Genomic DNA, 25,770 nt, shown 5'->3' with positions numbered 1-25,770 from the left:
AATATCAGTAGAAAAATGCAAGTGAAGGTGAGAGCAAGCAGCAAAAGCGTCTGCACTGTACGAAAGCAGGAAGCAAAGCTCATTAGTGAGGAGCCTGGTATACGTACACATACAATCACTGCAGGGTTGAAGACTGGACATTTTTCAATGAGCTGAACACTGGGTTGATTGAATGGAGTGTAAACTGAACGATTAACCCAGAGTGGATGGTGTTGATGTACTTTGCTTTGACGGCTGTCTGTAAAGAATGTATCCTTGATTATTGTTTGCCCTGAGAATTCTTTTGTGTCAAGCTGTGTTTCCAGAGGGTGTATTTTTTGGTTCATGTTGAGAGGGTTCATGAGAAGTACATAGTACCTGATACATGCATCCTTTGTAGGGTTTGACATTGACACCTCGCTGACTGACTTAGGAACAAAAAATCAAATCAAACTGCAAAGCTGACAAGCTTACAGACTTACAAGTTGGCACAGGAAACGTCAGGGAGAATGCACAGCTACAGCAAATAATGAACAAAGAACAAGAGGTGAGCTACATGTAGGCTATACTGTATTGTATATACACAGACAGGTGGAAACCAATCAAACAATCAGTGGCACAGGTCTCCTCAATCAGAGTCAGTTTAGCTATTGGGGTGGGGTTGCCAAAAACAACATCTCTGATTGGTGGAGACATTGCTGTTGCACTATAGGATTGTGGGTAGTGTATTTTTTCCTGTACAGCAGTAGTTTGAGGGGACAGAATGAGGACAGATTTCAAAATACTGTCAAAATTCAGTTTTTGAGATAAAATTCAGAAAGATTTCACACTACAATTTTTGGCATTTCTTTCATGAACGTTGGAGAATTATTAAGTATTTGCAGTAGCTGCATACAGTACTGTTTACAGTAAAACCCTGGGCTCAATTTTTTGATATTTCAAAAATATGTGATTGTTTGTGGAGGACAGTCTGAAAATGCAGTCTAGCAATTGTGGTGTCAATTGACCCAAAAATGTGGGAGGAGTAGGGTTTGATAGGTTTTACCGTTTTTGAGAAAAACAGAGTGATAGACTTCATAATTCCTGCCAGCTCAAAGCATATGGAAGTTTCTGCTCACTTGGGCCTACAGTCTGGTGGTGGTTGCAAAGTGATAGCACGTACGGCTGATTCGTTATGATTTTATAGTATTAAACTTAAGACGGTTGCTGTAGCGCCACTATCAGGACTATTGACCCACAATGCCAGTTGAGGGCATGTTGCATAGGTCTGGACCTATGTGCAAAGTTTGGTGATTTTTCATGCATGGGAAGTCAGACTTCCTAGGAAGAAGATTCACATTCAGATTATTGGGAAATACAAGCAGTTGAGGCTGCCCGGCCCCTAATAACATTCTCTTAACTTTCACCATCTATGCAAATTAACTTCTCAAGTATATATCAAAAGCTTATAATATCAGATGTCAGGGCACCATGATCTATTTGCCCCCTTGTGTTTGGTGCGCACTAATGGTGATATCTAGTACACTACCAACATACCACCACTAAAATACTACAAAAACATTTACATTCTTTTATCAGCATTTAGGATTTCTTATCATAGACTGGTGATGTCGAGGGGGTGAGAGCGTGGGCGTTTGGTGCAACATAGGCCTAAAGTCTTTGTGTCAGAGTCAGTATAACATAGGCCTAAAGTCTTTGTGTCAGAGTCAGTATAAAATTCCGAGATGTGAGTTGAGGATGTACAGTAGGCAGGTTTTCCGATGGCATCATGGGATGACTCTGCATGATCTCTACTAAATGGTAATGGGACTGCACTTATATAGCGCTTTACAAAGAAGGCCTCTCATTCACCCATTCACACACCAATAGCGTCAGCTGCCATGCAAGGTGCCAATTTGGGGTTCAATGTCACTTCGACATGTGGACAGGAGGAGCCGGGATTCGAACCGCCGACCCTACAATCACTACACAACCCGCTCTACCTCCTGAGCTACAGCCGCCCCATTACTACTACTACTACTATTACTACTACTACTACTACTACTACTACTACTACTACTACTACTACTACTACTACTACTACTACTACTACTACTACTACTACTACTACTACTACTACTACCACTACTACCATTACTACTATTACTACTACTACTACTATTACTACTACTACTACTACTACTACTACTACTACTACTACTACCACTACTACTACTACTACCACTACTACTACTACTACTATTACCTCCTGAGCTACAGCCACCCCATTAGTACTACAGTACTACTACTACTACTACTACATGTACTAATACTATCAACAGCCAGCTCTGTAAGCTCAGCTCCGATATTGGTGAAATATAAATGTATCTATATAAATGTCTCCTCTGCAGCTTGTGGCAGCCATTGTTTTCCTGAGCTTCGGGGTCGTGACCTCATTCCTGTGCCTTGTGGTGGACGGTGTCTTCATCGTCTTCGCCATGGTGAGTAACCTAATTACTGTATGCTGGTTAGGAACAGGCCAGGAAAACTAGATTGTAAGCCACAATAACCTGAAGATAGTTTGATAGGTATAATTATGAGGACCTTGAATAACAAACTAGAAAACTAATACAAAGAAGGGAAGGAAGCTCAGTACTATCTACAGTATGGGGAGGACCACTCTTGTGTGTCTAGTTTTGTAATAGCTGATAGTTGAGAAAAGTTCATTGCCTATTTGAACATTTGCAGTAGGCGCAAGCCGTGAGAGGAAGGGAAGAGCTTTTGTATTCCTCACTAGGAGTAAATATTAGGAACCGATTTTAAGGCATTTTGTTTTCCTCATACAGATTGCCGGGCCTAATCGATTATGAACAGATTTTAGGCTTTGATTTGAGCGTGGGACCTGGGTGTTTCCACGGCTACATGACAGAGGCCAGCGGATGTCCTCTCACTTAGTTTCTCACGCTTCAGCAGATCTGGGAAATAACAGCAGCGTGCTTTCTGCTGCCAATGAGGTTCATGGTCAGGGTCAGCCAATAGGTCATATGTACTGTACATTTTTATAGATAGGAGCAGGCTGAGATTGATTATGTTGTCAGATTCACATCATTATGTTTTAATGGAGTGCACGCTGCCTAAATGAAATGCAATTTGGCATTGTTATAAAAAAAAAATAGAAATATGGATGAACTTGATTGAATAGTTTCAGAACCAGTTTTACGAGCGGCAGTCTCATGCCTCTGCCCTCTCAGGACGTGCGCCCTCTGAAGGCGGGGAGGTGTCAGTTCTACACCAGCGGGAGCAGCTACATCTATGAGAACTACTATGCTGCTGTAAGTACAGAGGAAGATCAACATACACTTTAACCTTACTGTTCAATAGTGTGTAAGAATGCAAGCATGCAAGTGAGTAGGACACATCTTCAGTGCAGTATATTCTTAGGAGTTATGAGGTTTTTAGACTCGTAGAAAAGGTCATGATGTTCTCACCTAGACCCGCGGGTCAGTCTCTAAACGCTGCACTCAACTAAAGACTGAAGACATTCGTCCAGGTTTCGTTGCTAAAAGAGAGTTGGAAACAATTCGAGAGATGAACCAAAAACCTGCGTTTCAGAACCAATCAAAAAGGACGGTCCTTCCTAATGGGGCGGTGAATGTTTTGATTTCAATGTTTTGATTCTCCACTTCAGTGTCTGGGAAGGCGGATCCTTCACCTGTTGGAGATGTAGGCTGCAGCTCTGATTTCCAGCACTTGTTTTTCTGCGCTGTTCTAGTAATAGTTTTCATGTGTGTCATGACTTTCTGAGGTGGAGATCTCAAGTCTGATAGTTCTGAGCGGTATGGTCCTCGACAGGTTCCTTGTCGGGGCCTGGTAGGGTCTTGCACCATGAAGGTTCGGAGTGGGACCTGCTACTGCTGTGACCTCTATGACTGTGCCAAGTGAGCCTGACCCCGCCTCTCTCTAGCCATGTTTCCATCCACACGTTTTATATCTTGGGTTGAGAGGGGAAGGAGGGGTATGACATGGAATCTGTAATGTAGTGTTTTAATATGTAAATGCATGTTTTCATCGTATTGTACGAATGCATGTTTTATTGCATTTTTATTATATTGTTGTATGTACTGTATATGGGACTGGAGATGGAAATTAGCAAAAGCTATAATCTAGTAAAATGCATCTTCTCTCTAAGGAGACTAATGTATTTGTATGTTGTCCCTGAAATAAACTTAAAAAAATATAAAAATTGAATTAAGTTCAAATCAAATTAAAAATGCCTTATGGAAACAGTAAAATTCTATTAAAAGTCATGAAAATCGACAAAAAGTTTGTACTGTCGATCTCGTTGGATTTTCTCGTTCGATAAAAGGCTCTTAGATTTAAAGGGTTCCACATATGCTAAATTTTCACCCTCATTTCGGTTTTTGAGAGTCTTACTGATATGCCCAGTCCCAATTCCTAACACTCGCTGCTCTCTCTGTATTGCCCGTGAGCGCTTTCCCCCCCTCCCCCCTCCTATCAATTGCTTCATTTTCCGGAAGTGGTGGCCCTGACGTCATGTTTTTGAGAATTTGCATACTTCGCCCCTGATTAGCATATTTAGATTGTTGCGTAGGCCACCTTATCATTTACCTAGCCTCGCGTCTCCAGTCTGTCCTACGAGGATGGACATTAAATTTGGTAAACGGTGCCATGTCATTGGCTGTTCTCTAACAAACAAGCCTCTCCACTCCCTCCCACGCGATGAAAGAAAGGATAAGTGGTTGAATTTTATTTATAATTGTAATATTCCCGAAACCCTTCCTAAATCAGTCTTAGTGTGCGCTGCGCACTTTACTCGCGAATCGTTCATAAATCTCGGCCAGTTTGAACAAGGACTTGCAAAGTTCCTGCTTCTAAGGAACGATGCTATACCAACTGTTCGTGAAGACGCTGAAACTGTAAGTACAAAAATACCAAACTCCACGAGTTGTGCTTTGTGTGTGTGGATGGTGGCTGTTGTAGCCGGCGCGCTAACGTTAGTATTATTCTAACAGGCACTTAGATTGTTTACAGTTGGCTCGCCATTTGCTATTTTGGTAATAACGTTAGGCCTATGTGACTGATATTTTAGCCTCCTGGTTTAACTAAAAAGGCTCGGGTACATTAGCCAACAAGTTGCTGGTAAGCTATAGACCTTTTTCTGTGCAACGTCATCATCCTGTTTCGAAATTGCACTCGCATCGCTGTAATGACACCTGTCAATAGAATCGATGCATTTGATTGATGCACCTGGTGGCAACCCTAACCCTAACGGCTGGTGGTTGTCGTTTTCTGGATCGCTAGGCGGGTCAAAATCGTAAGGAACCAAATTAGCTGCCATCTTTTCAAAACAGCAAAGTGGGCGGTAACATTACCTGGCGGGAACTAATTTAAATAAATAATTAGCATACTCTGAATCATGTCAATTCAGCCTGGGTGGGGGGGGGGGGATACTAAAATAGCCCTGATAAATAAATACATGTTTATTCAGACCAAAGGACATTATAGAACACATTTTCGGGACCAAAGGTAGAGATAGAAGGTAGGTTAAATTAGCATATGTGGAACCCCGTTAAAATGAATTCCGATTTAAAGCTCTTAGATAGAAAGGCACGTTCACCGGCTTCATTCACATTAATATTTTTAGCCATCTTCACACAATTTGATTGACAAGTGGATGGAAACATGGCTTCTGTCACCTGCTTATTGTACATGGGTAGCACCTTGTATTGTCCACCTGAGAGTATGCCAGGGACTGAAGCAGCGGGCCGTGCCGCGCCCTCCTCCTCTGTCCTGTCCTGCAGTGGGGGATACCTGAACAACTACTACGAGTTTGTTGGCGTGCAGAGTTGCCAGGACGTGATGTGGCTGTACGTGCAGCTGTGGGTCCTCACCAGCCTCAACCTGGCCGCCCTCATCATGGGCATCCTAACCACGGCCGTGCTGGGCAGCGTCAAGGACCTGGTGAGACGCACACATGCACACATGCATGCATGCACACACACATGCACATGCACGCACGCACAAACATGCACACGCACACACAGGGTTGGGGAGTAACGGATTACATGTAACGCCGTTACGTAATCAGATTACAAAAAAACAGTAACTGTAATCCGTTACAGTACAATTTAAAATATGTAATCTAGATTACAGTTACATTTGCATAGTAACGGGGATTACAGGCGTGATTACAATCACCCCTCGCCTCCTCATCAGTTTTACAAAATAGCTTAAAAAAAAAAGAAAATGAAGTAGGCTAGTAATACCAATTGCGCGCAGCGCGCCAACAAGATTCCCACTGATGTGCTCGTTGGACCACAGCTGCCAGACAGACAGCGAGCAGCACGGGCATCATGGCAGAAATACCGCAATGTGCATTAAAATCCTGGAAATACCAGCATTTTTTTTATTTACCTGTCACAGAACCACAACAATATTACAGCACAGTGTACACTATGCCTCCCAGCCACCTGCCTCGACGGCCAAGGACTCAATGTCCAACCTGAAAAAACATTTGCCGGTAAGTTAACGTTAGCTAATGTCAAACGTTAGGGTAGCTAACGTTAACCTTACTTCCACTGACAGCTAAATTAGCTAGCAGTAGGCTTCTACAGTATAGCACTAATGTTCAACCAGAAAACCTCATTCGAGCTATAGCGAATGATACGATGATGATATGATATTGACACCAGCCGGCAACTGGAGGCTGAGAAACATATCCGAATTTGCGACGAGGAAGTGCGAGTTTATGCAGCGTTTTATTTAATCATTCCTAGTAGCAAATCGCAATTTGACACCTCCCAGTTATAAACGAACGCACCATTATTCAAGAGCTATAACAAACTGCCTGGGAAAACTGGTCAGTGGGTGCTTTATCCATAATATATAAGGCTGTGTGTCCACTGGCAAGATGTATAGCTGAATAGTTTAGAGCTCGCTCCGACGTTTACACCTAACGTAGCTACATTAGCAACGAGTGTCGTGTTTTGCAGACTGTAATTAACTAGCCAAGGCAAGATGACACGCACCCTAACCTCTTGGCATTAACACTTGCTCTAACTGGGCGGGCGCTGGGCAACTGCTGTTTAGCTATGTTGTCAGCTCTAGAACACAGAAAAATAATGTAGGATTTCTGGTGAAATACACAATGCATTTTATATCTGGTGAAATACACAGTACATTTTATTTAAAGTAATCCAAAAGTAACTGAAAGTAATCCCTTACTTTACTTTTAAATTGTGGTAATCGGATTACGTTACTGACTACAATTTTTCACAAGTAACTTGTAACTGTAAGGGATTACTTTTTAAAAGTAACCTTCCCAACCCTGCGCACACACATATAAACATGCACACATGTACGCATGCACACATGCACACACATGCACGCACGCACAAACATGCACACGCACACACACGCAAACATGCACGCATGCACACACACAAACACACGCACATAAACATACACGCACGCACACACACGCACACAAACATGCATGCACACACACACACATACAAACATGCATGCACACGCACACACCCACGCACATACAAACATGCATGCACTCACACATACACACGCACACAAACATACACACATGCACACACAAACATGCATGCACACACACATACACACACACACATGCACACACACGCATTTGATTCCACAAATGACATTACAACACCAAGGGATCAAATATAATAGGGATCAAATATAATAGGGATCAGATATAATAGGGATCAAATATAATAGGGATCAAATATAATAGGGATCAAATATAATAGGGACAGACAATTCCGGAATAACTTAGGATTCACACACAGCACCTTCTCCTCCACGCCACTAGGCTGCCTATATTGCCTATATTGCTCTGAAACAGAGCAATATTCACCAAGCTGTCTGGCTTTGCTCTTTCTCATGCCAGCCATGTTCAGACCACTCCTGGTGTACTTATATACATGGCCCAGGCTTCCAAATATGAGAATGCAGAGTTTACACCTGTACCCTAAATTGGTTATAATCTCAAAATATTTATCTTGGAAAGCCTGGTCCATGTACAGATTGAAAACGTATCACACTTTTAGCCTACATTACATTACAGTCATTTAGCAGACGCTTTTATCCAAAGCGACTAACAATAATTGCATTTAACGTAGGAAGAGCCAATGTACTACTACTTGCCAGAACTCACAAGTGCATCTTCTCTGTAAAACAAGTGACTAAGAGCATAATCTAGTGCTGAAGGCAATTTGCAAGAATAGCAATCTAAAGTACAGTGCAATATAATATAATACAATAAAATACAATAAGTGCTTAGGCGGGAGGATTGTTGTAGTACTTCTTGAAGAGATGAGTTTTGAGCCTGCGACGAAAGATGGGCAGCGACTCTGCTGTCCTGACATCAGTGGGCAGTTCATTCCACCACTGCGGGGCCAGGACAGAGAAGAGCCGTGACCGTGTCGATCGACCGCAGGAGCCTCGGAGTGACGGGGCAACCCGTCGCCCTGAGGTATCAGAGCGTAGCGGTCGGGAGGGGGTGTAGGGTTTGACCATGCCCTGGGGGTAGGAGGGGGCTGTTCCTTTCATTGCCCTGTAGGTTAGCGCCAGAGTTTTAAACTGGATGCGAGCCACTACAGGGAGCCAGTGTAGGGAACGGAGGAGGGAAGTTGTGTGGGAGAATTTAGGGTGGTTGAACACCAGGCGAGCAGCAGCTTTCTGGACAAGTTCCAGAGTTTTAATGGCTGACGCCGGCGCCCCAGCGAGCCTACACACATACACACACACACACACTGTATTAGTAAATCTGCAGCAGTCTTTGATTGATTTATTGATCAACTGATGAAAAATTGCTTTATTTTATGATAGTACAGATATATAATATATGTTATAAAGAATGTTATATGAATTATATGAATTATATGAATAAACAATATAAAACAAAATGAGCTAGTTATGACCAAAAATGACCAAGCTAGTTACTTCTTGCACAGCTTGTGAATGAAAGGATATCATTAAAGGGACATTTGGAGTTGGGTTGGAGTTGAACTTCCAAACCAAACATGATGTGTGGGAAAACATATGCATGCAAATAAATTGTGTACCCAATATCGTGTATCGTATCGTGAGATTAGTGTATCATCACACCCCTAGTGAATACTGTCTGATCTCTAATTCCCCCTTAGCAGTTGTAGTATAGGCCTACCCACTTCTTTATCCATGGACCCACAGTAGACCCACTTCTTTATCCATGGACCCACAGTATACCCACTTCTTTATCCATGGACCCACAGTAGACCCACGTCTTTATCCATGGACCCACAGTAGACCCACTTCTTTATCCATGGACCCACAGTAGACCCACGTCTTTATCCATGGACCCACAGTATACCCACTTCTTTATCCATGGACCCACAGTAGACCCACTTCTTTATCCATGGACCCACAGTATACCCACTTCTTTATCCATGGACCCACAGTAGACCCACGTCTTTATCCATGGACCCACAGTAGACCCACGTCTTTATCCATGGACCCACAGTAGACCCACTTCTTTATCCATTTTACATATTTAGGCTTGATTATCAATTCCACTAGACATGTTGGCCTGGCTGTGACTGAGCTGAAAGAGAAGGGAATGTTGAGACAGAATCCCACTACACTGTGAGGAATATAAAGATTTGAGAGAGAATTTCTTTGATAAAATAAATAATATATATCCTGAGTTTATTAATTTCCCTGATCCTCAGAAACTGCCATACCTATGTGAAGAGAAAAGTCAGTGTGGAGTATTCAAACTATCATGTAATCTGTTCTGGTTTGTGGAACTTATATTTCTGTCTGTGAGTCGACAGGTGGAGTAACACTCAGTAAGATCCGGCTAGAACATATAATAATATAGGTCCCCAAACCAGAACGGATTACACGATAGTTTGAATTCAAATCGGATGCTAAATAGACACAAAAGAATCCTGAGAGACTTTTCTCATATTTAATTTGTTTTTGGGTGTGCTTTGAGTGTTTGGGGGTGTTTTTTGGACAGGCTAATGTGACTTAATAGGGTTGCACTAGCATTAGCCACCAGTGGAAATTGAAATGACCCAAAGCTATCTACAGCATGGAATTAACTGAAAATGATCTCCATCAGTCAAAAACATCATAGGTACGTCGAAAATGAGGCCACAGTTTAAAGGACACAGCAAATGCAAAACGCCCTTTTTCAGTGTTTTTGCATATACATTTGAGTCTCTGATGGCCCTATGTCCACATGTCGAAGTGTCCTTGAGCAAGACACCTAACCCCAAATTGCTCCCAATGAGTAGGTTAGCACCTTGCATGGCAGCTACCGCCATTGGTGTGTGAATGTGTGTGTGAATGGGTGAATGAGAGGCTATTGTAAAGCGCTTTGAGTGCCGCTAAGGTGGAAAAGCGCTATATAAGTGCAGTCCATTTACCATTTACCATTTACCCTACTAATACACAAACGATCAGGTAAGACAACCCATTCATTTTGTTGTGGTTGGCGAAATGCAGAAAACCCAGCTCCCAGCAGGCGACTCAATTCGATCTATGCTTCTGACGTCAGAAGCTTAGACTCATTATAATAATCCCGCCCTCGTTTGAATATCTCCGTCTACCTGCCTCACCTGGCTATAAAGGTTCGCAGTGTTGCTGGCCTCGCAAGCTAGCATAATGTCTGCATACCTTAAATGCTCTGTTCTTAGGTGTAATAACCAGCATAAATTGCTACATCGTCTCCCAACCTCAGTGGACAGAGGAGCTGAGTGGATTAAGTTTAATTTTGATGGTGACGTACCCTCTCAAGTTCCTAAAAGGCTGTTGGTCTGTGCTCACCATTTTTTGCCAGATTGCTTTGTCAACCCGGGTCAGTACAATGCAGCATTTTCAAGTCATCTCAACCTGGATGATAAAGCTATAACTACTGTCCGCGGAAATCATGCAAGAAGTGTAAGTAATTGTGCTGTTTATCTTTGTCTAGGCTATAGCCTAGTACTAATGCTAGCTAGCTAACAACTACACGTTAGCCTCACCCCAGATGCATGTGAAGTTAGTGAAGGACATTGGTAGGCTTATCGTTGATCTAGCGGTTAGTAAAATTGATCAAATGTTTAGATGTGGACATCATCGGATTCCCCTCGGCCAACAGAATCTAGCTTTCATTGTTTGGAGTCAAATGGTGTAACGTTAGCCTGGTATCGAGCTAGCTAGGCTAACTGTGTGCAGATCATGAGAGCACACCAGTGGCGGCTGGTGACTCAAAAAACTGAGGAGGACAGGAGGAAGAAAGGCGAACTGCCCATGGGCGCACTTTCCCTCAGTCAGCTATTATTTGAAATATCAGCTTTAAAGTGGATTTACAGTCAATTTTAGCATATGAAAAACTGAATTACACTTTCTTTAACTACATGCAGAATTTATTTATCATATTCATGATAAAATATTACACAACAACAATAAAATTATTGAAAGCAATAGTTGTTGTAATGGATTGTACTCTTCTCTAAAGAGAAAATAATTGATATTGGTGAGGTGCTGGAGAGGTTAGCTGATATATGAAAAATGTTTTTGATTAGGGGACACTGAGGTGTGCTGGCTCTCAAACAGTTTGTTGGCAAATAGATTTGACAAATGGACAATGGAATTCGTTTCACAGCAAATGCAGTATCCAACAGTTCGCTCATGGCTAGCTAGCAATGGTACAGCTATAGGATTAGCTCATTTCGGTTGCTGTCAAAGCTGCCACTCTTATGTTGCTATAGCCTACAATTATCAGAACAATATGAACATTCAGTTGAAGGTTTTCCATCCACCCATCCATCACTGGATGAGGAATAAGCACCGCAAAGCGATCAATTCTCATGGAAGCAGGAGCCAGGCTGTGGATTTCTCCGATACGGTGTTGCAACCCAGTCTCTAGATATGTTTTGGACGAGTTGCCGACAGTTTGCACCTCCAGCCAATCTGCGTGCCTGCCTATGCCGTAGCCTGACGTGCACCTCGTAGCCCCCGTACAGTAGCTAATGTTACTGCCTAATAGCCAGCCAGTGGAACTGTCGTGTTCAGACGGCTCTAGCTCAAAAAATATTTATGTCAGCTTAGATATTTAGATGGCTAGAATCAAGACAAATAGACGAACAGTTTGATGTATAATATGTCACATAATACTTTCGTATGTATTATATTATGGAGCTACGAACACACAAAAAGTCTCCAATGGCACAGGGAAGAGAAACACAGACATCAACGCCAACTCAATCGGCCTTCACTGTGGTAAATCTGGAATCTTGAATGTGATTGGACTAACAAAATGTCAATATCTGATATCTGACCTGTTCAGACAGGGCCGGAGTACTAGCCTCCCTTGCGGTAATTTTTCAGCGTTTTGGCCAATCACAAATTAGCAAGAACAAAAGGCATTACATTGATTTAATAGAAAAGAACCCGCCCTAAGGGAAGCTAGCCTCCCTTCCATAGATATCTATGGAAGCTCCAGCTACATGTTATAGATGTGTGAATTAAAAATCTTACTTGGTTTAATTTAACCAAACTCCTGGATAGGGGTTGGACCCTGTTCTTCTCCGGAGTTGCTCACGGTATGAGGCGTAAGGCAGGTGTGGCTATACTAGCTAGCCCCCAGCTGAGCGCCTCTGTGCTGGAGTTCACCCCAGTGGACGAGAGGATCGCCTCCCTGCACCCAAGCGTGTAGTGAGGGTGAACTGGGAACGTCTGGAGGAAGAGCCTGTCCGGAGAGATTTCAATTGCCACCTCCGGCAGAGCTTCTCAGGCATCCCTGTGGAGGTTGGGGACATCGAGCATGAGTGGTCGGTGTTCAAAGCCTCCATTGCTGAAGCTGCGGCTGGGAGCTGTGGCCTGAGGGCCATAGGTACCTCAAGTGGCGGTAACCCTCGGACACCGTGGTGGACAGCGGTGGTCAGGGAAGCCGTCCGACTGAAGAAGGAGGCCTTCCGGGATATGTTAGCCCGGGAGACCCCAGAAGCAGTTGCAGGGTATCGACTGGCCCGGAGGACTGCGGCTTCGGCTGTGACTAAGGCAAAGCAGCGGGTGTGGGAGGAGTTCGGAGAAACCATGGAGAAGGACTTTCGGTCGGCACCAAAGTGTTTCTGGAAGACCATCAGACACCTCAGGAAGGGAAAGCGGGGGACCATCCAAGCTGTATACAGCAAGGAGGGGACACTGCTGACCTCAACTGAGGAGGTTGTTGAGCGTTGGAAGGAGCACTTTGAGGAACTCCTGAACCCGAGTTATCCACCCTCTACGATCGAGGCAGAGCCGGAAGATGATGGGGGGTCGTCAATTTCCTTGGAGAAGGTCACTGAGGTAGTCAAACAACTCCAAAGTGGCAGAGCCCCAGGGACTGATGAGATCCGTCCAGAAATGCTGAAGGCGCTGGGTGTAGAGGGGCTGTCTTGGTTGACACGCCTCTTTAACATTGCGTGGAAGTCTGGGTCAGTGCCAAAGGAGTGGCAGACTGGGGTGGTGGTCCCAATATTAAAAAAAGGGGACCAGAGGGTGTGTGCGAATTATAGAGGCATCACATTACTCAGCCTCCCAGGGAAAGTTTACTCCAAGGTGCTGGAAAGGAGGGTCCGGCCGATAGTCGAACCTCAGATCGAAGAGGAACAATGCGGATTTCGTCCTGGTCGTGGAACTACCGACCAGCTCTTCACTCGCGCAAGGATCTTGGAGGGGGCTTGGGAGTTTGCCCAACCTGTCTTCATGTGTTTTGTGGACTTGGAGAAGGCTTACGACCGGGTCCCTCGAGAGGTCTTGTGGAGGGTTATGCGGGAGTATGGGGTGAGGGGGTCCCTACTTAGGGCCATCCAATCCCTGTACACCCAGAGCGAGAGCTGTGTCCGGGTCCTCGGCAGTAAGTCGTCTTCCTTTCCGGTGGGGGTTGGCCTCCGCCAAGGCTGCGCTTTGTCACCAATCCTGTTTGTGATTTTCATGGACAGGATATCGAGGCGTAGCCGTGGGGAGGTGGGTTTGCAGTTCGGTGAGCTGGGGCTCACGTCGCTGCTTTTTGCAGATGATGTGGTCCTGATGGCATCATCTGCCTGCGACCTCCAGCACTCTCTGGATAGGTTCGCAACTGAGTGTGAAGCGGCTGGGATGAGAATCAGCACTTCTAAATCTGAGGCCATGGTTCTCAGCAGGAAACCGGTGGCCTGTCCACTCCGAGTAGGAAATGAGTCCTTACCCCAAGTAAAGGAGTTCAAGTATCTGGGGGTCTTGTTCACGAGTGAGGGAACCATGGAGAGGGAGTTTGGCCGGAGAATCGGAGCAGCTGGTGCGGTTCTGCAGTCGCTTTACTGCACTGGTTGATGCTGCTAGGGAAAGGGATGTCTGGGGCCCCCTGCTGGAGCTGCTGCCTCCGCGACCCGACCCCGGATAAGCGGATGAAGATGGATGGATGGATGGTTTAATTTAGATTTCAAAGAACACGCTGAGTGGTCGGTCAAGCTGGTTTCAGACAAAGACAATAAGTTTATTCTATGTTACGATTTGCAAAAAGGACTGCATGCACAGGAAGTGAATCCAGGCAAGAGTGAGTGACTGGGCAACGAAAGCGATAGTTTATAACGTGAAAAAGGAAGTGACACAGTTTCACGATGAAGAGGACAGGGAAGTGATGTCACACAGGAACAATTTGTAGTTTTAACAGACTGATTCTAGAGGAACAAACTACAAAGTTAGTTTGTAGGTCAACAGGAAAACAAAAACAGAACAGTCAAGTAGGAAAACAAAACACATTGGTGAGACTTGAATTTAATTTAATTTAAATATCCACAACTATAAAAAATGAATGAATCAACAATGTGGATAATCAAATTATGAAATAGTATAATAAAATCAAACGATTTGGTAAAAACCTAATTCTACACATATGGAAAGGAAGTAACCCATCTTTAATAATAAAGATGAACAAACTCAAGGTTATTTAACAAACTCAAGATTTTCTTTCCACATGCAAACCATGTACCAAAACTCCTCACAAAATTTGGCATAAGCAAGGTAAAAAGATAACATGATTACTAATCTAATACACATTTCATACAGTATATTCATGACTGAGTGGGAAAAAAACTCTTTCTTTATTTTAGAGGAAAACCCTTAAATTCAAATTAGAAACATCAGATTATGTATCAAAATATTCCAAATCCCCAATGTCAATGGCACAGACTTCATTAAGGTCTTGAATTGAATTAATATTAAATTTAACTTTTTCTATAATCATTAAGGCAGCATAGGCATATCTGTAACAGCAGTTAAACATACACTTAAGAATATTTAAAAAATAATAATGATGAAAATAACCATAGATTTGAGAATATCCAGGACTTGAAAAAGCATTCCATTAAGGAACATTATTTAAGATCTGAATACCTTTCTTGTTTGCTTCATGGAACTCAATGTAGCAGTTGGATCTGAACTAAACGAACAGCAGATATAGCCAGTGTTTTATCTCTAAGGGAAGTCTATTTTGTAGCACAATCTTTTTCATGTAATTTACTTCTTTAGCCAAGGCTGAAATTACTTTGTATGATGCGTTCGTGTCTTTGCAAGACAGTTGAGAGAAAGAATATACCGGAAACAAATTGAAAATTTGAGATAGCTCTATGGTGTCTAGAGTTTGATTGCTGATGAATTACCTGCATTTGAGTGTGATCACGCTTCTGAATCATGGGAATTAAATGAGCAAGATAACATCCATATTACACTGTTGCAATTTAAAGTTGAATAAGCAGTTTCCCTACAGATCAAAAATATGCCATTTGGAATGGCTCTCTGAACCTTAATTTCACATCTCATAAATAGGCTTAGATCATTAATTTGTCCTAATCTGTGTGTTTATCTGAAAATCTCAATACATGCTGTGACATATTGAAGAGGTCACTTCAAATTGTTTAACTCGCTTTTGAAGTTCAGCCCTATGGGTGCAATTCTGTTAGGCTTTAACGATGCAATCGACAATTTTTTCCCCCCAGAAATAATAGAATTCCTCTAAGGAACTGTGGTACAAGCTAACCTAGTATTCAGTGTATGATTTGTTTCTTTCCTTCGTTCAATTGCTTCAGTTTCAGGATTAAGAGGACAGGGAAGTGATGTCACACAGGAACAATTTGTAGTTTTAACAGACTGATTCTAGAGGAACGAACTACAAAGTTAGAACAACAGTCAAGTAGGAAAACAAAACACATTGGTGAGACTTGAATTTCATTCACAGAAGTCACTGTTGGAGCTTTAGAATTTAAATAATGGGTTTTTATCCATAGGGAAAACCTGCTTTATTAACACAACTGCGATAATATTAATTATGAATAAATAAATTCATATATTTATATTTTAATCCCTCTCTTCTCTCCAAAAACTGAGGAGGACTGTCCTCCCCTGCCTCAATGGACAAGCCTCCTCTGGAGTACACGATATTATCAAGTCTGGGAGAGAGGACAATGTAATTAGGGGCCAGGCAGCGTAGCTGCCGGAACCCTATTGTATTTGCCTATATTATTAATATTACTATTATTATTATTATTCTCCATCTTCCACTGAAGTCTGACTTCCCGTGGCCCAAAAATCACCAAAATTTGCACATAGCTCCAGTACTATACCCAAAGTCCTCAACCTGCATTGTAGGTCAATAAACCTGAAGGTGGCGCTACAGCAACAGTCTAAAGTTTAAAACTTTAAAAAATCATAACATCCATCGTCCATCACTCTGATTTCTTCATAACCTGTAAAACCTATCAAACCTATCTCCTCCCACATTTTTTGTTCAATTGACACCAAAATTGATCTACTGTATCTTCAGACTGTCCTTACCAAACGATCCTCACAGATTTTTGAAATATGAAAAATAGAGCCCACAGCACATCAAAAAGTTTTACTGTTAACAGTTCTGTATATAGTTCCTATTAATTCTTGCCAAATCAATGTCTGATCATCCTATTAAAAAGTGACAACATTGGCCACATATCCAAGATGTAGTATGATTTTTTTCAGAATTTTATCTAAAAAATTCGAGCTTACAATGCATCAAAATGTTTTACAAATGTTTTACGATACGAATGTACAAAATTAACATTGGAATGTCAACTTTCTTGTTGTCCTCCTATTCGCTCGCTTATTGCTCCTAAACTTGTCGGAAATTGCCTGGCCCCGCCTCATCGCTGCGTAGCAGCTTTAATTTCTTCTTCTTCTTCTGCCATTGGAGTCTATGGCAGCCCATAGAACCGTATGGTAGAAAGTTATGAAATTTGGCATACTGATTCGGCACAGTCCCATGACCCCTCTCACCAAGTCCCATGTCCTCAGCTCCAACACTCTAGTGCCACCAATGTGTCAAAGTTGGCAATGCATTTATGCTCGCAACTTTTGACCCGTAAGTCCAATTTTCAAAGTCAAGGTGCCATATGATTCCTTGGTTCAAGCCGAGTTAAACCAACCCTATTATGTCTTGCATACCATATTGGATTGTCCGCCATTTTGGACTTGGTGAAAAACACTTAAAATGCTACTCCTCCTACAGATTTTCACCAATCTGTAAAAAACTTAATACACATAATCTGTAGACCAATGTCTACAAAAGATTGATTTGAATTGTTGATATTCCAATGCGTTTGCTTATGGCAGCCAATTGAATTTGCCGACAAATCCGCCAAACAGGAAGTTGGGGCATATCGCAGAAATGCTTTAATGTATCAAAAGCACATTTAGCAGACTGGTTAGGGACCCTCCCGTGACCTCTGTCACCAAGTCACATGTTGACAAGTTGAGCACTCTAGCGCCACCAACGTGTCAAAGTTGGAGACACGTTTATGCTTGTAACTTTTGAACCGTATGTTCGATTTTCATGATTCAGGGATCATTGGAGTCATTGGAGTTAGGCCGTGTTCAAAACATACCATGGTTTCATTATTTTTTCATTCTCTTGATTGCAGAATGCAAGTTACACATTTGATGTTCTACACAATTTCACAGATTTTAGAGTGGGGACAGATGCACTTTGGAAAAATTTCACCTTTTCTAAACTGCCATCCCTCTTCCAATTTGCACAGCTTATACACATATTATATATCAAAATGTTCACATGACTCTTGGGATTTGTAAAATCCAAAAAGCTAAGCTCTAAGTATAAGTTTTTGCCGTGTGACAGTTTGAATGATGACTCCCCCCCCTCCATTGAAACTAATGGAGCCACACTCTTAACTTGAAGCAGAAAATGACTGAATCAATGTTGTGTTTCTAACTGGTCACCTCTCCTACATTTTTGAAGACAGAAGGACAAATTATACCTCGAAATGTTTGTGTGATTGTCTGGATTCTATAGAAGTAAATAGTTACACTCTGCTATGTATACTTTTCGCCGTGTGCCAATTTAAATGATGACACCCCCCCTCTCACTCAACCGAGAGGAAGCGACCCTTCCAGTTGACATTAGGGACTTTAAGCAACGACCGCTACGACGGGCCGCTACGGTGACCGGAAATGGATCAGTGCTCGATAGATAAACCTGCCTGCCGTAGCAGCTGATTCTACAACGGCAAAACCCTGTTTCGCGTAGTGGCTACAATGCCTCGGAGACGCTTCGCCGTAGGGAACGGTCAGCTGTTTGCTTAACGATTTTGACCACTACGGCGATAGCGTCATAGCAGATCTATTTCCGGCCACTGTAGCAGTCCTGAAAACCGTTGTTGCTTAAAGGACAATGCTCGTTTTTGACAACCTGGATCTTATTTACGACATATTATAAGACGTTTGACTCACCGAGATCACTTTGGTGTAGTTCGGAGGCATGTAGAAGAAATAGAACGTCTTTTGAAACGAAATAGCTTCCTCACTTGCTCCAGCACAGCGTGCAATCGTTGCTCCAGCACGCTGTGCGCATGCGTGCTGGAGCAAGTGAGGAAGCTATTTCGTGTCTAAAGACGTTTCTAAAGATCATATTACAGAGGCATGTGAAAACCAAAACAGGCATATGCTCTATGTAAGCACAACTAGCGATTCATCAAGACAGATTGATGAAAACAACCGTTTCGCGGCAGAAAATAGATTTTTAGAAACTGCATTTTAAGTGCCCCGACCACCGCCATTACATGGATATACTGGCTCGCGCTGGATTTTAAATTTCTTCTACAGGCCTCCGAACTACATCAAAGTGATCTCGGTGAGTCAAACGTCTTATAATATGTCGTAAATAAGGTCCAGGTTGTCAAAAACGAGCATTGTCCTTTAAAGTCCCTATTAATTAAGTGCTCAGGACTCAGGCTCTCATGTGGGCGGAAGGGTGGTTTGCGCACTCAGATTGGGATTCAGCTATTAGGGTTAGGGAGTTAGCGAAGGCTGACATGCCTTGTGGACTAGGGCGATTCACCTTTGCAACATCCGGGGTAGCACAGTGGATACAGTAGCGCGTTGGCCTTGCAAGCAGCAGGTACAGAGATCAAATCCCGCTCAACCATATGTGACTTTCGAAATTCTCGGGACCATCCTTGACCCTTGTCAAACACGTCTCATGTCGCCACGTCAGTCTAGCTGATTCCTTGGCTGCTTGCAGCTAAACTGCTTGGCCCCCAAATATTGCTGCTTGCAGCTATATTTGTATGTTAATTTCTTGTTTTTTGTCAATGTTGATGATTTTCTGTGCTGCTTTGACAATGTGGGTTTTTTCACCTTTCATGCCAATAAAACTTATTTTAATTTGAATAAATAACAGATTCCCAGAATTATAGCCTCTGGGGAGGTGCACGCAGCACACACACAGATGTGGGCTGATTTTAATATTTGTTTTTTTGTGGTAGTCATTCCCATGGCTTTGGGTCTGTGGAGGGTTGCTGACACAAGATTAAAAGAGTGTGATATCTGAAGTGCTGATGTGGATGATATTCATGCTCCCAGAGAATTTTATCCGACTGAGGCTTAGGTGCAACAAGAGTATTAGCATTTAGCTAATGCAGTAAATGTGTTGTGTTACAGAGGACCAGCCCTGTGATTGTGTCCTCACAGCTGTCCTTGGAGGGAGAAGGAGTGTCCTCCCCTACTGCCCCCCTTCTGATGGACACCACCACACACATCAAGCAGCAGCTCCACCCGGTCAGTCTGACGGCTACTGCCTTACTAGCTATGAACTCCTACACCTAACTGCTAGCCATGAAATCTTACATAGCCACAAACTCCTACACCTAGCCACTAGCCAATAACTCCTACACTAGCCACTACCCACTAACTCCTACACCTACTGTAGCCACTAGCCATCAACTCCTACACCTAGCCATTCACTCCTACACTTAGCCACTAGCTATTAACTCCTACACCTAGCTACTAGCTATTAACTCCTACACTTAGCCACTAGCTATTAACTCCTACCTGGGGGGCGAAGCAAACACCTTCTTGTGGTGCCCCCCATCAGTAGCTGTGATCAACCACGATACACAATGCAAAGTCTGCCGACTGAGGGCCACCACCCGGGCTGGTATTCGGCTGCCACAGGTGGCGAGAGCAGCCGGCTCCCTGCCCAGAATTCTGCAGCTGAACTCCCAAGGGCTCACCCCCAGTAAAATCAACCTGGCTTGGACCACCAAGGCCTCCAGGAGACCCACTACATAACAGCAGATAAGCTAGTTCTTCCAAATTTTGCTCTAGCCGGGTCTACCCTAAGCAGGAAGCATGGCCTCGCTACGTTCGTCCATCAAAGGTTGAACTGGACTCTCGTCAACCAATCCCCAACTGGCTCGGAGATTCAGTGGTTGTGCGTGGACGTTGGCAGCTTTAAATTTGTAAACGTCTACAAGCCTCCGCCCTCGCGAATCACACCAGTGCATCTCCCAGTCTTCCCTCACCCCTGCCTCTATTCTGGTGACTTCAACTGCCAGCACGAGGACTGGGGGTACAGCACCAATACATCTGACGGAGAAAACCTGGCTGCCTGGGCAGCTAACAACAGCCTGGCCCTGTTGTATGATCCCAAGTGCGCAGCCAGCTTTGTCTCAGGTCGCTGGAAAACTGGGACGAATCCTGACTTGGCATTCGTGAGCGTCAGCGTTGACAACTGGCTCCCTGATAGATGCCTACTAGGAAAGTTCCCGCGGTCCCAACATCGACCATTGCTGATTACCATGCCTGAACTCGTGGACCACATCCCGAGCTAGCCGGTAAAGCGATGGAACTTCCGAAAGGCCAACTGGAAACGCTACCGCCTCCTTGCCCATAGATCCAAGAGGTGCCTTCCACTGCCTAACACCAAAGAAAACGTGGACGAGGCGTACCGGGAACTCTGCGGCATTCTGGTGAGAGCGGCCAAAAATGTGTTGGGATGCGGAGTGTGAGAGTCTCTACTGTGCCTTCCTCCGGGCACCCCCAGGAGCTGAGTCATACAGACTTGCTCAGACTCAGCCAAAGAAGACAAGAGCGCTGGGAAGAGGCCATTAACTCCATCGACTTCTTACACTCCAGCCGCAAGGCATGGAGCATCCTTAACAACCTCACTGGTAGGTCTAGACACCCCCCCGTCACTGCCCCATCTCTGCATTACAATTAGTGAAAAGTGGGACATACGAGGGCAAAGGCCGCGAATCGTCACGGCTCGTGGCAAAAGAAGTGTCTGACCTCTGGAAGGCCACAACTCCCAGCGGCGGTAACATCTCCAGTGAATTCACACCGGAGGAGTTCTCTGCTGCCCTCCAGCATGTTAAGCCAGGGAAAGCTCCGGGGCCTGATTCTATCTGCCCCGAGCTTATAATCCATGCCGCGCCTGCCTTGAAGTCCTGGTTAAGAGTGTTCCTCTCTTCCTGCTTGCGCCAACTGAAGATCCCCAAAATCTGGAGAAGAGCCCTAGTTGTTGCGATCCCTAAGCCGAACAAGCCTGAGAGGGACCCCAAGAGTTACCACCCCATCTCTCTGTTATGTATCCCCTTCAAGATCCTCGAGCGTCTCATCTATGTCGAACCAGTCATCGACCCGCTGCTCCCACAGGAGCAGGCCGGGTTCCGACGCAGGAGATCGACTGTATATCAAGTCACTTTGATGACTCAAGACATCGAGGACAGCTTTTCGTCTAAAAAGAATGCCGGAGCCGTCTTTATAGACCTGACGGCTGCCTACGACACCGTATGGCACCGCGGCCTCACCTGCAAGATGCTCCGTCTGCTGCCGGACAGGCACATGGTCAGCATGATCATGGAGCTTGTCCGAAACCGCAGTTTCATCCTCACCACCGGTAGCGGACAGCGAAGCAGGTTGCGACGCCTTAAGAACGCCGTCCCCCAGGGATCTGTCCTGGCCCCCCTCCTTTATAACATCTACACCTACGACCTGCCGACCACAGTCTCCAGGAAGTATGCCTATGCAGACGACCTTGCGCTGGTGTACTCAGCTGGAGACTGGCGGGTCGTGGAGGAGACACTGAACCAGGACATGCAGACACTAGCAACATACCTCCGGAACTGGAGATTGAAGCTCAGTGAGGCAAAGACGGTGTCGGTGGCCTTCCACCTTAACAAGGAAGCCAAACGTGAGCTCCGAGTGCACACCGACGGTACACTCCTGCCATACAGCGCCGAACCAACCTATCTCGGTGTGACATTTGACAGGTTGCTCACATTGCGCTGACACCTTGAGTCACTGTGCAATAAGTTAACAGCTCGTGTGGCGTTGATGAGGCGACTGGTCCAATCACGCTGGGGTGCCAGCGCAAAAACACTGCGTATGGCAGCCCTAGCCCTGGTCTACTCAACCAGTGAATATTGTTCACCGGTCTGGTGTCGCAGCGCTCACACCCGCCTCATCGACCCTCCTATCAACGAAGCCTTGTGCATCGTGATAGGATGCCTGTGTCCCACTCCTGTGGACAACCTTCCCATTCTCGCAGGCATCCAGCCCGCTGGCCTCACAGGAACCACAGCACGTCTCGTCTGCCGGGCCGTGGAGCCTAACGACCTCCTCCACGACAGGCTCACTGCAACAGCGGTGCCCCCCCGCCGTCTCAAGTCGAGACACCCTTTTGTGCCTGCCGCACAGGATCTCCTGCAGCAATGCAGAGATCTTAACATCAGCAAGGCAGGATGGGCGGACCACATATGGCGTGCGGAGTGGGAGGCAAACACCTCCAGACTCCGTGATTTCATCCCAGCTGCCGGTCCTTCCCCTCCCGGGATGGACTTACCCAGACCGGCGTTGTTTGAGGCTTAATCGCCTCCGGACCGGCGCCGGACGCTTCCGCTCATCGATGCACAGATGGGGCTTGGTAACCTGTGCTGCGTGAGACTGTGGCGCTGAGGAACAAACCGCAGACCATGTCATCCAGTACTGTCCGACATACCTGACACCCAACGGAATGCATGGCCTGATGGTTTTGGATGACGAAACTGTGACATGGCTCCTGGAGGTGTGCCTGGATATATAGCCGGGGTGACCGCTCACCCAGGCTCGGGGTGGTAAAAGGATAGCCCCCCGGCCCCGAGCCTGGGTGGAGTGGACAACAACCAACCCAAATGAAGAAGAACTCCTACACCTAGCCACTAACTCCTACACCTGGCCACTAACTCCTACACTTAGCCACTAATTCCTACACCTAGCCACTAACTCCTACACTAGCCACTAACTCCTACACCTACTGTAGCCACTAGTCATCAACTCCTACACCTAGACATTAACTCCAACACTTAGCAACTAGCTATTAACTCCTACACCTACGTAGCTACTAACTCCTACACCTAGCCACTAACTTCTCCATCTACAGTAGCCACTAGTCATCAACTCCTACACCTAGACATTAACTCCAACACTTAGCAACTAGCTATTAACTCCTACACCTACGTAGCTACTAACTCCTACACCTAGCCACTAACTTCTCCATCTACAGTAGCCACTAGCTATTAACTCCTACACTTAGCCACTAATTCCTACACATAGCCACTAGTTATTCACTCCCACACCTAGCCACTAGTCACTAACACCTAGCCGCTAACTCATACAATCTATTAACTCCTACACCTAGCCACTAGCCACAAACTCCTACACCTAGCCACTAACTTCTACACCTAGCCACTAACTTCTACACCTAGTCACTACACCTAGCCACTAGCACACTGGATTTGGCAAATGTTTTGTTATGCAGATTGGCTGAAGTGAGTTTGTCAAGGAATGTACTCCTGCCCACTAAAATCATTCGAGACAGGGGGAAGGCCAGACTGATCTGCAGAGAGAAACAGAATGTGAGCTTGCTAGATCAGGAAGGTCTCAAGAGGCTAGCTGTATGTGGCCTCAGAAGGCCTACAGTAGCTCCTCTCTCCCTATACCAACTCATTAAAAAGCACTGTAGCTATACACTCCTGGCTGCCAGGAGAACAGAGGGGAACCAGTGATTCTACCTCTGGCTCTTACAGAAACAGATCCTATAAAAACTACCCGACCAAAACCGCAACCCACAAAGCAGTTTGAAATGTTTGTTCCTGGCTATTATTGCATGTGGAGTCTATTTGAGATTCCATTGCAAGTGGAGTCTATTTGAGATCTGACGATTATGAACCAAACGTCGGTCTATAATTGGTCGACTGTACACTGTGACTACACTGTGCTGAACACTGAATGACTACTATCTTCCTCTGTTGACTGATCTCTTCTGTTCCTCCTTCTCATCAAGAGAGCCTCCCTGTACATCCCACCTATCCTGGAAGGCTCCCGGAGGGATCCACAAGAGACCCCCGCCCTGCACCCCAATCCACCACCCTTTGCCCCGCTCTACAACCTGCTGCCCTACCAGCCCCAGGGCTTCTTTGTCTGACCCCCCCCCCCCGGGCTTCTCTGACTGAACCCCCCACCACCCCACCCCAGGGTTTCTCTGTCTGAACCCCCCCTACCCCCCCCCCCCCAGGGCTTCTCTGTCTGAACACCCCGCCCCCCACCACAGGGCTACTCTGTCTGACCCCCCCCCAAGGGATTCTCTGACTGACACCCCCCCCACCCCCCAGGGCTTCTCTGTCTGACCCGCCTCCCCCAGAGCTTCTCTGTCTATCAGATCCGTCGATGCAAGTTTCAACACTTTATTGAATCTCTGGCATCAAAATCACACTGCAGTTGTGATGAGTTCACTCTCCAATTGTCTAGCATGAACTGAACTCAAACAGAGCATCATCTGATTATATGAAGAGGTGTTTTCCAGTAACAATCTCATTCTCTGAGTTATGTCCTGTTCTTCATTCCCTCATAAATTAAGACAGTTAAACACTTCAGTTTAACAAATTCTGTGTGCGGCTTTGTGTGTCGGTGTGTGTATCGGGTTAACTCCCTAAATACCAGTGTTTTAGTATTGAGATACCTCATCCTGTAGACAGAAACTTGACATACAATATATAAGAGGCACTTAGTTCCCTGGTATGCCAGCACACAGGAGACTTAGCGTCCTGGTTTGAAGCCAATTTAAAGGCCTGTGCTACGTGTGCTACAGTAGAAATAGACAAAAGTTGAAACACCGGTCAAGAGACAGTATGTGTGTGCATTTGAAATTCACTACAATATACCTGTGATTATAATGGTCAAAATATACGATAGATTCAAAGAGAAACTGAATATACCAACATGTGTGAAATACTGAACTTTATTAATGTTTCAATGGAACCAGACAAAATCAAAAGTTATTTAATACTAAATTCAAACAAAATCAAGGTTTCATCATTATTGGCACCCCTCCTTTAGTACTTAGTGCATCCACCTCTGGCAAGGATAACAGCATGGAGTCTTTTCCTGTAATGTTTGACA

At 44.8% G+C, this 25,770-nt stretch overlaps 1 protein-coding gene across 1 annotated transcript in view; it reads left to right on the top strand.

Annotated features, from left to right (window-relative positions):
- Positions 1 to 24,796, top strand: part of LOC311330056 (transmembrane protein 255B) — a gene marked incomplete at both ends in the record, with an annotated part of 40,334 nt that extends 15,538 nt beyond the window's left edge. Inside the window, 8 exons of the mRNA XM_084462017.1 lie at positions 2,370 to 2,459; positions 3,210 to 3,290; positions 3,811 to 3,896; positions 5,781 to 5,940; positions 20,023 to 20,109; positions 21,165 to 21,302; positions 21,934 to 22,020; positions 24,656 to 24,796. Coding sequence (XP_084318143.1) covers positions 2,370 to 2,459; positions 3,210 to 3,290; positions 3,811 to 3,896; positions 5,781 to 5,940; positions 20,023 to 20,109; positions 21,165 to 21,302; positions 21,934 to 22,020; positions 24,656 to 24,796 — 870 coding nt within the window. The remainder of the gene's footprint in view (positions 1 to 2,369; positions 2,460 to 3,209; positions 3,291 to 3,810; positions 3,897 to 5,780; positions 5,941 to 20,022; positions 20,110 to 21,164; positions 21,303 to 21,933; positions 22,021 to 24,655) is intronic.
- Between the last annotated feature and the right edge of the window lie 974 nt (positions 24,797 to 25,770).

This window comes from Borostomias antarcticus (genome assembly GCF_949987555.1).
Source record: "Borostomias antarcticus genome assembly, chromosome: 1".
Classification (NCBI taxonomy): Eukaryota; Metazoa; Chordata; class Actinopteri; order Stomiiformes; family Stomiidae; genus Borostomias; species Borostomias antarcticus.
This window is presented reverse-complemented; position numbering and strand designations above follow the sequence as displayed.